The following is a 16204-nucleotide window of genomic DNA, read 5'->3' as shown; positions in this document are numbered from 1 at the left end:
GTGTTTGCTTCCACGTTAGATCTTTGGATGTTTTGCTCTGACCGAAGTAAGTCACGGCACTAACACCAAGGCCATCCGGACGACCGCCCACTACGACCCCACCACCGAGGTGGGTGCCCCCGTCCCCTTGTTCTCTGGGCTTTGAGCCCAAGAACAGATGTGCAGCCATGAGTGAAAAAGTCATCAGACCCCAAGCCCCGTCCTCACACACATGAGCTTGCACGGTGCACACTGAGCCCTTGCGCTGACAAGTGGGGCTCAGGAGGCGGAGGCTGGGAGGCCACACCTGTCCCTCCCGGAAACCTCGTGGTTTGGGGGTCCACGAGGGCACGGGGGGAGTGACACGGGGCCCGGCCCGTCGCGCAGGTCCTGCACATATTATATTGTTTGATGCACCAGGTATCATTTTCCGTAGGAGGGTTCTTTTTTACGTCATAAGGCCCGGGAATATGCTCTGTGTAAAAACAGTGCCACGTGCCTACCAGGAACGAAAACCTCCAGTTGGTTCTTACTCTCGCCTCCAAGAATCTGAGTGGAGAATGTGTCCAAGGAAGAGGAACCCCCAGGCGTTTGAGCTGCTGACCGTGACTTCCTTCCCCACGCAGGAATTCATCCTCCATTCCCCCGACTTTGAAGCCGCCAAATTCTGGGTCGGCAACATGGGCAAGACCGCGACGCACGCGGTGGTGTTCGCGCAGCTGTACACGCCGGGGGGCCAGTGCCACGGCCCGCACCCCTTCACCGTGCAGGTGGGCTGCTGCGCCGGGACGGGTCCAGGGACACGCTCGTCCCCCGGGGGTGGGGCGCTCCGCGTCCAGCGAGTAGGCAGGGGTACAGTAAGCGTCCTACGGCCCCCTGGACGGCCCCGCCCGCCCGAGAAGGGACGGTCCAGCCTGATATCGGTGCCAGTGCTGAGAAGCCCCGGGCCCACCAGCTGGAGGGAGGACTCTCCGTCCCAGTGGCCGCATGGGCATCGTCCCAGACATGGCGCAAGCCTGGACCGCCCTCTCGGGGTGCTCCTGGGATTCTGACGTGGAGTCTGGCTGGGGGCACAGGCGGAGCCCATTCTTGCGTCGCTGACAGGAAGGTTACTGCCCAAGGGGGTGGCACTTGGGACTGATGGCCGTGCAAGGCTCCCCGCCTCCCCGGTGGGGCCCGCGCCCCAGGCTGCTGCAGCGTCTTCACACCCGAGGCTTCCAGAAGCTCTTCCAGGCCTCCCTGTCTGGGCGGACGGGGTCCCGCATGAAGCCCCGCCCCAGCTTCTCCTGGCATTTCGTACTTTAAGACCTTCTGGGGGGGGAGGTTTCTCATAGCAGAAGAAAATCATGTTTTCTTTTTAATTGAGGTGAAAGTCATACAACATACAATTTTATTTTATTATTTATTGATTTGTTTTTAAAGATTTTTTAAAATGTATATTCAGAGAGAGGGGAAGGGAGGAAGAAAGAGAGAAACATCACTGTGTGGTTGCCTCTCGTGTGTCCCCAACTGGGGACCTGGCCCGCAGCCCAGGCCTGTGCCCTGACTGGGAATCGAACCGGCGACCCTTTGGTTCTCAGGCCGGGGCTCAGTCTGCTGAGCCACAGCAGCCGGGGCTGACACACAGTTTTAAGGTGAACGACCCCATGGCTCGGGGCTGTGTGCCCACCACCCGGCCGCTCAGCCGTGTCCTCTCTGGCGCCCCCTCCCCGTCGGCCCTCACGCCACCCCCAGGCCCTCTAGAATGAAAGTCCTTGTCTTCAGCACCGCGCTCACGGAGTGAGCAGCCCCCTGCTCGCTCTGTCTGTCCTTTCCTAGGGAAGTCTGTTTGCTGGAGGCTCCTTTTAGGGGAGCAGAGGCTCCCCAAAGCACCCTCAGGCTGTTTCTCCTGCAGCAACAGTGCGCAGTCCCCTTGTCACTTTACTGAAGCCAGCAGGGGCCCTGCGCCTGATGCAGGGACGGGCCGTCCTCTGCCTTCCGGCGCACGTGCTGACCGGTTCCCGGGTTCGCTTTCCTGCGCCTGCTGTAGCAAAACCAACGCTGAGGCTGGGCTCACGCTGCAGAGGTGGTCGCCTGGCAGCGCGGGGGCCGCATGTCCAGGCCCAGGCGTGCGCGGGGCCACACTGCTGCTGGAGGGTCTGGGGGGGGCAGTCCTCTCCCGCCCCCTGTCCAGCCTCAGGCTCCTGCCCGAGGTCCTGGGCTGCGGCCGTGTCACGTCAGTCTCTGCCTCCCTCTTCTCTCCACGTCCTGTCCTCTCGGGCTCCCCTGGGACACTTGTCATGGGCTTTGGGAACTTCCTGGGTCATCCCGGGTGGTCACAGCTCAAGGTCCTTCCCTCGGTCATCTGCAAGGACCCCGCCTCCGAGTGAGGCCCATTTCTGGGGGACGCGGGTTACCCCTTCAGCAGCTGCATGAGCGGAAGCCCATGCTTGGCCCCTGGGGTTTGAACAAATTCACCTGGAGTTCTGTGCGCTCAGGGCAGTTGCTGTTTGTTGTGTTCTGTTGTTCGCACAGATTCGGGACCCGAAGACCCTCCTCCCCATGCCTGGGGTGATGGTGGGCGACGTGGGGCAGAAGCTGGGGCAGAACGGCCTGGACAACGGGTGAGTACACTTCTCCGTGGGCTCGGTCCCTGGGGCTGCTGCTCGGGGCTTAGATTTGTCCGTGTCCGAGGCCGCACGGCCGCTGAGCACTGCCCCCCACCTGCATTCCCGTGGAGCCAGGTAACCGTGGCGGGGACACGTTCCTCACCTCCACGCTGGAGCTGTGTCGTGAAGCGCCGTCTGCTGCGTCAGCTCCAATGCCAGGAGGTACAAAGGCCCCGAGCATGAACACGGCCAGGGCTGCCAGCTGCAGCCTGCTGGAGCCTCAGACCAGGCCCCGCCTCCCCCCGACGTGGTCCCCATCAGCGACCTCCCGGACCCGCACATGTGCACCCCGATCGCGGGGGCGGGAGTCGGGCAGCGCAGTGTAGATACCAGGGCTGCGGCCGGTGAGGGGCCCAGCTGGTGACATGGGGTGCGGGAGAGCCTGTCGTAGGGGGCTTGACATCCTGAGCTGATGTGAGAGCCCAGGCTGAACTTGGGGACCAGGAGGATGTGGATTCAAATCCTGTGCCCACCTCGAGCTCTGCCTTGGCCCGTTTCCTCACCCATGACGTGGGCATGATGCCAGCCCACTGCCACGCGCCTGACGGTCCCGCCTGCGCACAGGAGTATTCCTGGCTGGCTGCTGTGCGTCTGCTTCCCCCACAGACATGCGGACGCAGCACGCTGTCTCCCAGAGAGCCTGGCCGAGGGGGTCACACCCTCGTTCCCGTGAGCCAGTTTAGAACCAGGAGGAAGCAAGCCTGGTGTCCCTGAGCCACGTACCTTGCTCTGTGTGCGGTGAATGTTCAGACACCTGCTGCCGTGCAGCAAGCAGAGGACAGGGAGCCCGGGGCCGGTCGTGTGAGCACACTGGCTGTCCTCACCCTGGTCACTTCGAGTACAAAGCAGAAGACAAGCCCGCTCTGGGGAGAGAAGCCGAACCCGGGGATCCCCAGGGTGCTGAGCATGGAGAAAACACCTTTCCCTGTCCTTCCCACAAAAGGGGGAGCTGGCTGCAGGGGGTGCATCTCGTGTCTCTGTGCCCGCAGACCGTGCCGCAGGGGGCTGGGAGCCATGGATTCCACGCAGTTAGTTTGGGGAGAAAACAGAGGATGTTGCTCCGAAGCGAGAGCAAACACAGGACCCTTCTAGGGAGCACCTGCTCGCGTCCTGCGCCTCCCTGGCCGGCAGTTCCCTTATGTTGCTATTCTGTGGGGGGTGTGGGGGGTGTGGGGGGTGTGGGGCCCTGGCACGGACAGGCTGGCGGCCCTGCGTTCTCAGCTCTCAGCCAGGGGGTGACGCCGCGTGGGGTGACTGAGGCGATGGCTCTGGTCGTGGGCGGGCCTCGTCAGGGGAACTGTGCAGGAAGTGGGAATGGCAGCCGCTGTCCTGCCCTGGACTCTGTAAGTTGGCGTCCTTTCAGGACACCCGTGCGTTCCAGCCTGGGACTCGGGAAATACGGGTGTTGGGACCCCCTTCGTTGGAAGGGCCTGCGTGTGCAAGTCGGGCCTGGTCAGGCGTCGCCTCAGGCCCCGGCTGGTGGCGCCCGTCCCCCCCCCCCCCCAGCTGCACAGGAATAGACGGGTCACATCTCGTGGGAAGCGTCTCCGTTCACTGTTCGTTAGGTTTAACAAGTCAGAATCTTGAATGTTGTTCTGGAACATCTTGGGGGCCACCAACAGACGCATGTTTCTGGAGACTGAACACTGTCTCTTGGAGGTGGTGCCCAGGATGCGTGCAGCGGGCGCCCTGCGTCACACCTGAGACTCTAGCCTGGCCGTGGGTGGTGCAGGGACCGCCCTGCGGGCCCCGAGAGCAGGTCTGCCACAGCAGCGTGACACCGTGCCCCGCGGAGGAGCCGGTGGGAGTGGCCATGCCTGGTCCCTGCGCCTTCAAAGGTTCAGTGACTTTCCGAGCAGACGGCGCGAGGCAGTGGGACAGGAAACCCCGGGGGGTGGGGGAGGGTTCTGGGCCCGCACGCCTGCGCCCTCTACCCCGACCATCGGTGTTAGAATCGAGTGGGTTTCTGTCTCTCTGTTTTGTCTGAGATCATTCATCCTGAAAACACTGGTTAGATTTCGTCACTTCACGGGAACTTCCGAGGACGTGGGATGCCCTTAGAAATCAGTGGCAAACACAGATTTTATGGATACATTTAGGCAAAAATGAAAGCAAAATCAAGACCTCGACCCCCAAACCTGGGACGGGCCTCAGAGCGCTCTCGGGCGGGGACTGAGGTGAGGCGGGGCCCTCAGCCCCAGGATTCTGCCCAGAAAGTGGCCGGCGGTGTCCCCCAGGGTCCAGAAGCTCCCAGCACACACATCCTCCCCGTGCCACCCCCACGTCACACACGTGTGCCCCTGCGCCTGGGGCAGTGTCTGTGGTGTCCAGGCGCCCAAACAAGAGCTGTGACATCGTGTTCTCAGCAGCCATGTTCAGACCTGTCCCATCCCTGTGTGGCACAAAGGTGACAGGTTTCCACCTCTAACAAAGGGCACTTGGAGTTTACAGAATCATACCGGAAGAAGCCTTCCTCGGCCTCCGGTGGCCAGCGGGGCACACTGGGGGAGCTGGCACCGGGTCTGGGTGCTCCTATAAACCAGGGTATCGGGTCAGACAGCCTGGTGGGCCTTCTGGGGCCTACGACCTCCACACGGCCAGCCGGAGCAAAGGCCCTGAGGCCGCGGCTCGCCCCCATGCAGGGTCCCAATGTGCCTGCTGGGCCTGCCGAGGACTCGGTCTGCCAGTGACCTTCATGTCACCCTCGGGAGGACCACCTGCAGAGGGGCCTGGCAGCCCATGGAGCTCCCCACCTGCAGGTCTCCTTGTCACTTCCTGAGGAATTGGGGAGGGGGCTCCCCTAGCCCACTCTGTGCCAGCTGAGGTCTCTTCTTTTCCTGGGGGTGCAGGAAGGAGCCATGCGCCTTGTCCCCAGGTCTGTCCCCAGACCCAGATTTTGAGTCTCCCCCATGGCTGGCTCATCCCATGGCACTCAGTAAGTCTGGAAGGTTCCAGGCACCATGGCCCCATTATAAAGGGCGACTAAGACCCCAGAAACTGCCAATGGGAAGCAGTGTCAGGAAAGGAACATGGGTGGGGGGTGGTCCCTGCAGAATGTGCCACCCTCTAGCGGTGCCCCCACAGGACTCCTGGAGGAGAGAGCCTGGCCTGTTTGAGGTGACACACGGGCACAACCCACTGCAGGCGGGGGCAGGAGGCTGGCCCCTCCGAGGGCTTTACTGTGGTTTTTATGGGGTTAGCATCCCCGGCTTAGGAACCAAGGTCTCGTGCAGGGCGGGACATCCTGGGGGGCAGTTTGGCGAGGCCTCTGCTCTGCGCACAGGGCGAGCTGGAGGGGTGGGGTCTGCAGAGAACAAGGGGACACCGCACAGCAGGGTGGGGGCCTGGGAGGGCTGCTGGCCGGGCTCTGGGTAGGGTGGTGGTGAGGGGGGCCAGGCGGAGCAGACATGGGCCGGGGAGGTGTTGCTGGTGCTCACAGTGGAGTCTGTGGGTTAGTGAAGGGACAGAGGGACAGTCCACATGAGCGGAGGTGGTCCCGGGTCAGCGGGTGACTGCGGGGACGGGGGGTGTCGTCAGGGTGGTGTGGGACTCTGCACTGTGCATGGAGTGTTGACCCTAGACGTGAGGGGACATGTTTCCTGGCCCGATAGCCATGCACATCTTAGGTTAGGTCACAGTGAAGCCAGCGAGCCCTTCCTTCTCCACGTGCAGAGGAAGCTGCCGCTGACCTTAGGGCCGGGCACGGGCCTGACCCGAGTGTCAGAGCCTCGCTCTGCCGGCTGGGCCACATGGGGTAGGTTCTGGTGGGAGCCTCAGTGTGAGGGCAGAGAGAGGCCTCACGCGCTGTGCTGCGGAGTGGCCTTTGTCCCTGTGAGTGGCCTTTGTCCCCGCGAGTGGCCTTTGTCCCGGCCGAGTGGCTTTTGTCCCCGCTGAGTGGCCTATGTCCCCGCTGAGTGGCCTATGTCCTGGCCGAGTGGCCTGTGTCCCCATGGAGGGGCCCTTGTCCCCGCTGAGTGGCCTTTGTCCCTGGCGAGTGGCCTTTGTCCCTGCTAAGTGGCCTTTGTCCTGGTGGAGTGGCCTTTGTCCCTGTGGAGTGGCCTTTGTCCCCGCGAGTGGCCTTTGTCCCTGCTAAGTGGCCTTTGTCCCCATGAGTGGCCTTTGTCCCCGCCGAGTGGCCTTTGTCCCCACCAAGTGGCCTTTGTGCCGGTGGAGTGGCCTTTGTCCCCATGGAGGGGCCCTTGTCCCCGCTGAGTGGCCTTTGTCCCTGGCGAGTGGCCTTTGTCCCTGCTAAGTGGCCTTTGTCCTGGTGGAGTGGCCTTTGTCCCTGTGGAGTGGCCTTTGTCCCTGCTAAGTGGCCTTTGTCCCTGGCGAGTGGCCTTTGTCCCCACCGAGTGGCCTTTGTCCCGGCCGAGTGGCCTTTGTCCCTGCCGAGTGGCCTTTGTCCCCATGGAGGGGCCTTTGTCCCCGCGGAGTGGCCTTTGTCCCTGATGAGTGGCCTTTGTCCCCGCCGAGTGGCCTTTGTCCCTGCGGAGTGGCCTTTGTCCCCACCAAGTGGCCTTTGTCCCGGTGGAGTGGCCTTTGTCCCCATGGAGGGGCCCTTGTCCCCGCTGAGTGGCCTTTGTCCCCGTCGAGTGGCCTTTGTCCCTGCGGAGTGGCCTTTGTCCCCACCAAGTGGCCTTTGTCCCGGTGGAGTGGCCTTTGTCCCCATGGAGGGGCCCTTGTCCCCGCTGAGTGGCCTTTGTCCCCGTCGAGTGGCCTTTGTCCCGGTGGAGTGGCCTTTGTCCCCGCCGAGTGGCCTTTGTCCCGATGGAGTGGCCTATGTCCCCGCCGAGTGGCCCTTGTCCCCGCCGAGTGGCCTGTGCTGTGGGAGTTCACGTGGCGGCCCCGCGGCCTGGCCCCGGTCAACACGGAAGCACAGCTGTCGGGTTCCGCACGGAACGTGCCGCACACGCCTGCTGTTTTTAAACCTGCTTTTTTGGACAGAAAGTCGTGTTGAAACTGCCCGTCTCCTGGTGTCCTCTCCCCTGTTTGCTCTGCCTCTGGGGCTCTGTCACCTCGCACGCTGTCCTTCACGCCCTCTGACTGGGCGTCGGGAGCAGCAGAGGGAAGCCAGGGCCGGGTGCAGTCTGATTGGGGCCCCGCGTGTCCCCACAGGTTTGCCATGTTCCACAAGGTCAGGATCCCGCGCCAGGACCTCCTGAACCGGACTGGAGACGTCACCCCTGCGGGCACCTACGTCACCCCCTTTAAGGTGAGGTGTGCCCAGGTGGCGAAGCTCCCCTGCGCCCCTGAGGAAATTGGCCCCGGGAGTAGGCTGGCCCACGGCGGGCCTCGCTACATTTGGATTCCAGTGCCACCAGCAAGGGAGTGGGTGCTGGGGTCCCCGGTGTGACCACAGACGCTGGCCTCTGCTCCCCCACACTGGCCCGCCAGCCCTTGGGGTTGCTTAGGGAGCCCCCCACCAGTGCTGTGCCCTGTGGAGTTTCCCCAAAGGTGACAGGTTACTTGGTCCACAAATGAGGGTGACGGTGTTGTCTGGTGTCCAGGGCCCGGGGCCCCCTGAGTGCACTGATGGGTAGACACGTGGCGGTGTGACCTCGGGCCCTCTCAGGACACAGCCCCGTCGGAGACACCAACCGCCCTCCCGGGCAAGTCCTGAGCTCACGGCCTGGACAGTGCGTCCCCCGTGCCTATCCCTTCCGGGTCCCCGCCTGGACCGCAGGCCTTGCCGCTGGGCACGGACACAGCCTGGCGAGGTCGCCTAGCGATCAGGACAGAAACAGCGATGTGACACAGGGCGTCCTAAAAACGGAGACCGCCATGTAAAGATTCGTTAATGATACGTTCACGGGAAAATGTCATCGATTCCTCAGTGGGATAAATGGGGCGGGGGGCTGAGTTGGCAGCTGGGACATCCTGAGCCAGGGGCACCCCAGAGGCGGCTGGAGGGGACGGGAGAAAGTGGAAAAGAGCAAGTTTGGGGAAACAGTGACGCTAAATGTCTAAATTAGGGAAAGAGGGAAACCCAGTGAAGGGAGCCGCAGAGGAGAGCAGCCGTGGCCCACGGGAAGTGTAGGAACTTCAGGGCGAGACATGGCTTGGCTCCATCAGCGGTCAGTGGGGACACAGGCAGGGCAGCGATGGCCCTCACCATAGAGGAAGAGGACTCAGGCCCGTTTTAAATCCAGCTGGACTGTCATCTGTGTGTGAGACTGTCACGTTCTTCAGCTGGCTGAGTTTGCGAAGGCTACCAGACAAATACTGCAGGAGCCACAATTTGGGGGACAAAGCGCAAATCATAAGGAAACAAGCCCAGGAGAGACGGTGGAAGGGGCGGGGGGAGGGGGAGGCTCTGGGGGAGGCGTGCCCACGGCCGCTAGGGCCTGTGGTGCCGGTGCTCTGGGTTTGTAAGCAAAGATTGAAAATCGGTGCCCACCAGGCAGTTACCCATTTTAAAAGAACATACAGAACACAGATGGATGTCACACCCTCTAAAACGGTGTCATTTGGGGAAAGGGATTCAGGGGGATGGGGCCAAAGGGAGACATTTTACAAACGAACGTGGGCTCCAGCAGTGGGCTGTCTGTCTGGGGTCGCCCCGACCTGCGCCTCGGGTGGGCAGCTAGTAGACGCCCTCTGCTGGGCCCCGTTCCTTACGGTGCCTCCCCATTTGTCCCGTGACGGTTCACTAATGGCACCTGTACCCCTGCCGCTGGGCCCTCCTGCGTCTAGAGGTCTGTGTCTGGGGTCACCTGGGGGAAGGGCCACGGGTGTCACTTGCCTGTGTTGAAAGGATGGACAAGCGCCCCGTCTTTGTGCCTGTCCCCGTGATGTGGCCGCAGTGGTGGCGGAGGACCTGCTGACGGTCCTCGTTGCTTCTCCCCGCAGAACAACAGGCAGCGCTTCGGGGCGTCCCTGGGCAGCCTGTCCGCCGGCCGGGTCTGCATCGTGGGCATGTCCGTCACGAACCTGAAGCTGGCCGTGTGCATAGCCCTTCGCTTCTCAGCCACGCGGCGTCAGTTTGGACCCCCCGATGGGGAGGAGGTGCCAGTCCTCGAGTACCAGCTGCAGGTTGGCCTCCCCGGGCAGCTGCTGTGTGCTTTCTGGGAGCTGAGTGCACGCGCTCAGTGGGCAGCAAGGCTGTTAGTAAGTGGATTTAATTAGTGGGAGTCTGCACAATGGCCCGAACAAGGAAGCCAGGAGAGCGTGTCCTGGTGAGGCTCTGGGGACCCAGATGTGCGTACCCCTCCCCTGAGGCGGCCCGGCAGGCTTCGGCAGGTGGCCTTGCGTGTCCGGGCTCCGACTCACCCACCCCATCCTGAGAAATGCTCCCAGAAGGCCAGCACAGCCGGGTGTGCGGCTCCATGAGGGCAGCAGAAGGGACTCGTCCTGCAGGTCCCCAGACGTGGGGCAGCCAGTGGTCACCCGGGGAGGGGGCCGTGTGCTTTATCACGGCAAACAGCCTTCCACACGCACCTCATGGTTGGTCCGCACACCACGGTTCCCCGCGTACAGTGGGGACTGAGGACCAGGCAGGTGACTCCTGTCGGAGGTCAGTACTAACTGGCCCGGGCCTCGGGCCAGGCTGCGCAGAAGCAGAGGTGGATCTGAGCGGAAGCTTCAGGGAGTTTAACACTTACAGCGGGCTCTTGTACTGTGGCTACGAACCTGCTCCAGCGTCATTAAGGAAAAGCCAGGTGCCGTGCCTCGTGCCTGTGGGGCGCACACGGCCCCCCACCAATCCCATGGCCGCCCTGAGGTCCCCGCGCATCTGACTGCCTGGGCATCGGTGGCGGGTGGCTGTGGGGATTAAATACATTAGTATCTGAGAAGCAGATGGCACAGTGTTGGCACTTAACATTTGGTAATGACATATGATGGTGGTGACTGCATCCCAGGTCTTTTCAGGACACACACACACACCCCCCACCACCCATGCAACTGGATGTGCATGCGTGAATGAGACACGCTCCCAGCTCTCCGTGAGCCTCAGTTTCCCTGTTTCCCTCCCAAGTTCCCGAAGCACCAAGTATCACCAGCCAGTCCCGTGCTCTGGGCATAACAGGCCGTCTTCCCCAGTTCCCGGGTGGACTGATCTCGCTGTGCCAGGTGTCACTGTGGGGACGCAGCAGGGGAGAGCCCGTAGGACAGGCCATAGAGTGAGGTGGCGGGGACGGAGGAGGGACTGGCTGAGGCTCCTGGAAGCACCAGAGACGCGTGGGACCTTGCTCGTTAAGCGGGACCCTGAGCGGTGACTTCCCATCGCTCCCTACCCGTGGCCCGCACCCCCCTCCTGGTCTGCAGGGTCCCCGTGAGTGGGGGGCTCCCCATGAGCACTGGGGGGCGTTCACACAGGCGTCCTGTTCCCTTCAGCAATGGCGCCTGCTTCCGTACCTGGCAGCCGCCTACGCCTTGGACCACTTTTCCAAGTCGCTCTTCCTGGACCTGGTGCGGCTCCAGCAAGGCCTCCTCGGGGACGACCGCAGCGCTGGGCAGGTGAGGACGACTCCCTTTCCTCTGCCACGTTTACACAATGTCAACCGGCCTCTTCCAAAGCGGCCCCAGTGCCCAGCTCTGCGGGCTGGGGGCTCCCGCAGTCTGGCCCCGCGTCCGCCCCTCAGGCGCGCGGAGCCTCACCGACCCGCACGGGGTGGCGCGTGTCCACACTCTGGTTCCTTTGTGGGTGCTGACGCGGCTCCCCGCTCGTCTGGGTGCAGCGGCTCCTGTCCTTGGAGAGCATGATGGCTTTGCAGCGTCTGCACGGCCAGCCCCTCGGCAGATTTCATGGCTCTGATCCTTCTGTAAACAACCCCGCCGGGGTCCGGGTCCCGCTGACGGGGACGTGAGTCCGGGATCTGGGCCAGAAACGGCTGTGCTCACCCGCCCAGACGAGCCTTCCCAGTTTCTGCGTGGACGGGGTGCGAACTGACCCCCCGCAGCCACCTCGCTGCCTCCTGGGCAGGTGTGAACTGTGAGCCGCCAACAGCGCGTGTGCACGCGGATGCGGAGTGCGGGGCCGGAAAACCCCCTACCAGGCCCTGCCGGGCGTTCTGCACCCACCTGCCGCGTCCGGGCCGTGATGGCGCCGCGTGGCCAGCAGGCGGCGCCGCCGGGCTGAGCCGGGTCTGCAGGGGGCTCCCCCCCCCCCCAAAGGCAGGGGTTAAGTGTGTTTTTCCCTCAGCATGAGTCACCGCGACTTCTGCCAGCTGACCCAGGAACTGTTCTCCTGTTAATAACACTACAAAGTGTAATCACGCTTTGTTCCTTCTGAAACTCTGGTTTAACTCAGCCCAACGTCGCCTGCATTTGAAGTGGAAAATGCTTACTTAGCAAGTCTGCGTGCATCTCTTTCTCGGAATTGTTTTTATTAAATACCCAGTCGAAGCAAAGGATCTCTATAGGACGTACAAGCCCCAGGGACGCTGGCAGGGGCACCCTTGCAGAGCCAACGGATGGACCGGACCTTGGCCACGTCAGGACTGGTCCCCGCCCGGCCCCCTCCTCTGGGCAGCAGGGTCTTGACGCTGTGTCTGACCCTGCTTTTGACCAGCATGGTTCCGCGTCACGTTTGTGCACATCCTATCAAGCAGTTCTTAAGTCCCCGCAGGCAGCTTCCGCCATCAGCCTTTGCCCCGGGAACCTGCCTGCGAGGCGGAGCGTGGTCGTGCATCCTCACGTCTGTGATGCTGCCTGGGTGCACCGCAGGGTGCCTGTTCTTAGCTGAAGCTAATCCTGCTTTCTCCTGGAGTCCCCGGGGGTGTTGGGTTAGACCTCAGGGGACATGTGCCTTTGGTGCTGCGGTGGAACCGACCACCCCCTCTGGTGTCGGAGCCTCTTCTCACCTTTCTCCTTGGGTTTCCTCCCCCAAGGCAGAGCTCGGACGCGAAATCCACGCCTTGGCGTCAGCCGGCAAGCCCCTGGCCTCGTGGACCGCCCAGCGGGGGATTCAGGAATGCCGGGAGGCGTGCGGAGGACACGGCTACCTGGCCAGTAGGTTTGGGGACACACGTGATGGTTTCCTGGCCTTACCCCTGCCTCTCGACCCTAGACCAGGGGTCAGCAAACTGCAGCCCGTGGGCCACACCAGCTGCCCCTGGTTTTTACGGACAAAGTTTTACTGGGACACGGCCATGCCCCCTGCTCACGCGTTTTCTGTGGCCGGATTCACACTGCCTCTGTGCAGTCGGTGGTCTCGGCAGGGCCCTTTCCACAGCAAGTTTGCCACCCCCTGCCCTGGCCAGGCTCCCCGCTTTCCCTTGCCTGACACTCCTGGGAACATGGGGACAGGGACAGTGCTGAGCGTGGAGGGACTGAGCGGCCACTGACAACCAGAGCGGAGTGGGATTAGCTCTTCATCTGAGTGGTGGTGACTTCCTGGCTAATGACTTGGCAGTAAACTGGCGCCGAATTTTGTTCTGATAAAAAGCTCTTAAACTTAGGAAAACGAACATAAGGTTTAGGGGCATCAGCTGTTTGGGGGCAGCTGGCGGGTGACTCTGCCGCTTGCCAGCTGCGTGACCGTGGATGGGCTCCCTGACCCGCCAAGCCTCCGTGTTCTGACCTGTGAAATGGGGGTGCGCACAGCGGTCCACACGGAGGTCCTTGCGGTGGTGGCGTGAGTTAGTACACGGACGGCGTAGCGCACAGTGCCGGCACATAGGGTGTGCTTGGTAGCTCTTACTTGCTGTTATTACTTGAATTATTATAGTCGTCATTATTATGTGCAGCTTACCTGCCAGGCTTCCTGGGTCCTGACCTTAAGTAAGTGCTTGGTAAAATCTTGGTTACGCTCAGAAGGCCACGTGCAGGTTCCAAACACCAGTGGGCAGCTTGTGCCCCCAGAAGCACGGCAGGCCCTCGCCGAGCGTTCTGGCGGCGGCCCGTGGACAATTGCATCCCTCAGGGAGGGTCCGTCACGGTCACTTAAGCACGGTGGCTGGCAGGGTGGCCCTTGGCTCCCCCTCCCCCATCCCTTGCTGACGTGTGGGTGACTGCGGCCCCCAGCTTTGTCCTGGCGGAGTGCTCTCTGTCATTTCTGTTTGTTGTTATAGCTCATGGAGACGCTATAAATAGTCTGGAGTGCGGAAATTGAATCCTGCAGCGCTGCAGACAACAGAAACGCCCGATTCCAGGGCCATTCCGTGTACTCCCGCCGGGCTCACACCGGGAGCCCAGCCCGGTGGGGGGGGGGGGCTGCCCCTAGGTTGAATGTCAGTCATAGTGCTTCTCTGACGACGCTCCCAGCGCTTCACGTTCCATGGTCTAACTGGAATGGCGCAGGCGTCAGGAAACCCACGAGGGTGGCTATCACAGGTGACCGCAGGCCTAGCAGTGTGTGAGCCTGGGGCGTTCGAGACCCCCCGCCGCCCCCCAGCGTCACACTTGGGGAGCGTGGTCATTGGAGGGAGGTCTGGAAAGCATAGCTTATAACATACGCCAAGGAACCCGGTCCCTTACCTGGCAAGAGAGAAAACGAGACAAACAAGCATTTTCTTCAGATGTTTGGGCTCCTTGTGTAAAAGGAGGGCTTTGTTCGGTTACGGTGGAGGTCCCCAGCTCCCCTGGGCGTCTGTCCCTGACGCTCGCACTGCGGGCAGGTTCTACCCGGGGACCTCACGAGGGCGGGGTGCAGAGACCGCACGTTTCTGGGTGCGCTCGGCCGACACCCTCCCTGGGTGACCCCTGGTAGCCTTGAAGAGGGGCCACCGCTTACCGTGGTTAGGGGCCCCCAGCTCAGCAGGCAGGCAGGCCGGGCGTGGAGCAGGGTGGGGAGCAGTTCCTCTCTGGCCACACGGCGCCCAGGAGTCGTGTTCACAGGAGGTGACCAGTCATTCTCACGCACACGCCTGGCTGATGGAAGCGTGTGGCTTCATTGCAGTGAACCGTCTGGGCGACCTCAGAAATGACAACGACCCAAACTGCACGTATGAAGGGGACAACAATGTTCTGCTACAGCAGACCAGCAACTACCTGCTCAGCCTGCTGGCACGTGGGGGCCCAGGTGAGCAACCCCCTGCTCGGCCGTCCGGCACGTGGGGCCCAGGTGAACAACCCCCTGCTCGGCTGTCCGGCACGTGGGGCCCAGGTGAGCAACTCCCTGCTCGGCCATCCGGCACGTGGGGGCCCAGGTGAGGCTCCACTGAGCTCCTGGTGGCCCCTGAACTCACACAGGGCGTGGGTTCTCGCCCCCAGGATTAACTCTTCTCTCAAGACAGACCCTGAGTTTGTAGGAAGGGAGGCGTCATTACATAATGATTGACCAACTTCCAAAGATTGCTGAGGTGGGGGACGGTGGGAGGGCCAGCCCTGCCTCCCAACACGCTCTGCTCGGAGTCTCCTGAGTGACTGGTGTGCTCCTAGGTGGCACCTGCTTCAAGAGCCCGCTGAAGAGCGTGGACTTTCTGGAAGCCTATCCCGCCATCCTCGGCCAGAGGTTCGAGGCTGCCCGCCTCCAGGACTGCTTGGACTCTGCAGGTAAACATGCTCCCTCCCTGTCGGCGCCGTCTGACCAGGGCAGGCGTCCGGTGCCTGGGAGGCCCCTGGGCATCTGTGTGTCTGCTCACTCACCCAGCGTCGCCCCGGCCTGGGGACAGCTACATGCAAGTACATCCTGGGCCTGGTCAGAGAGGCAGGCGGTCTGCACGGGCCGGGCAGCCGGGACGCGCTCCCGAGGAAGTGGCCTTGCAGCTGAGGTCTCAGTGGGGAGGACGGGCTGGCTGCGGGGCACCCAGGGGGCAGGTGGCCTTTGTGGGAGCCACGAGGTGGTCCTGAGCGGAGAGCAGCTGACCGGTCAGGGTTGTTGTCCGCTGTGGAGGGAAGGCAACAGGCTGGGGCAGGAGAGGATGGTGGCCTGGCAGGATGGCGGCTGCGGTGATGGAGAGGGCCCAGGCCAAGCCACCAGGCCTGGCACGGAGGGGCTGGGGTGTGAGGGGGAGCTGAGGGGCCACCTGAGCACGACACGGCCCCTCGGCCCAGGGCGGCAGCGGCTCGTCTGAGGCAGGACGGGGAGCGCGGCACAAACCGGAGCCCCTATCCCCGCCCCCGGAAGGACCGCCAGAGCCTCTGCCTCCTCTCTGTGTCCCCCCCACCCCCAGTCTGTGGCTTTGAAGGAAGCAGCTACCTCCCAGCTGCTCCTCTGTTGAGCCCCACGTCAGAAACAGCAGCTTTCGGCCACGGCCGGAACGCCATTAGCGTCAGTGCCACCCGGCCGTCAGCATTCAGGGAGCCTGCTTCTCTCACTGCCCACAGCACCCACTTCCCGGGCCTCAGGGACGTGCTCTGCGGGCTGGCAAGGGGTCCTGGCCCACGGGCAGAGCCGACCCTCCCGGTGGGACCCCAAGAAGCCGGGCAAGCAGCCCTGCCGCCACGAGGGGGCGTCGGGCGCCCTCAGGCCGCCCCCAGCCTTGGGAGCCAGGGAGAGCCCCCTGCCCTCCCCGCCTCGGCTCCCTTGCCTGCAGCCCAGGGCCCTCATGTTCCTAACGCTGGGCTTCTGTGAGGATGAGGGAGCCGACATGTGGCAGCACTTGTCACCACGTGGTCAGTCACGGCCTACAGCTGAGTGCACGTGTGGGAGAGGGCCCTGCCCTGCCGTCAGGAGGCCCCAGTGTGAGTGTCCC

The 16204-nt window shown here is 62.9% G+C and overlaps 1 protein-coding gene across 1 annotated transcript in view; it reads left to right on the top strand.

Moving 5' to 3' along the window:
• The window catches only part of ACOX3 (acyl-CoA oxidase 3, pristanoyl), a 31900-nt gene that overhangs the window by 3689 nt on the left and 12007 nt on the right, over positions 1-16204 (top strand). Inside the window, exons 5-13 of the mRNA XM_090267129.1 lie at positions 20-109; positions 606-749; positions 2494-2582; positions 7743-7839; positions 9477-9659; positions 10962-11084; positions 12458-12578; positions 14467-14589; positions 14949-15062. Of these exons, the coding sequence (XP_090123255.1) occupies positions 20-109; positions 606-749; positions 2494-2582; positions 7743-7839; positions 9477-9659; positions 10962-11084; positions 12458-12578; positions 14467-14589; positions 14949-15062 (1084 nt within the window). The remainder of the gene's footprint in view (positions 1-19; positions 110-605; positions 750-2493; positions 2583-7742; positions 7840-9476; positions 9660-10961; positions 11085-12457; positions 12579-14466; positions 14590-14948; positions 15063-16204) is intronic.

The sequence above is a fragment of the Furipterus horrens genome, unplaced genomic scaffold, assembly GCF_987537825.1.
Source record: "Furipterus horrens unplaced genomic scaffold, mFurHor1.1.pri manual_scaffold_2, whole genome shotgun sequence".
Taxonomy (NCBI): Eukaryota; Metazoa; Chordata; class Mammalia; order Chiroptera; family Furipteridae; genus Furipterus; species Furipterus horrens.
Note: the sequence above shows the minus strand (reverse complement) of the source record. Positions and strands in the feature narration are given on the sequence as shown.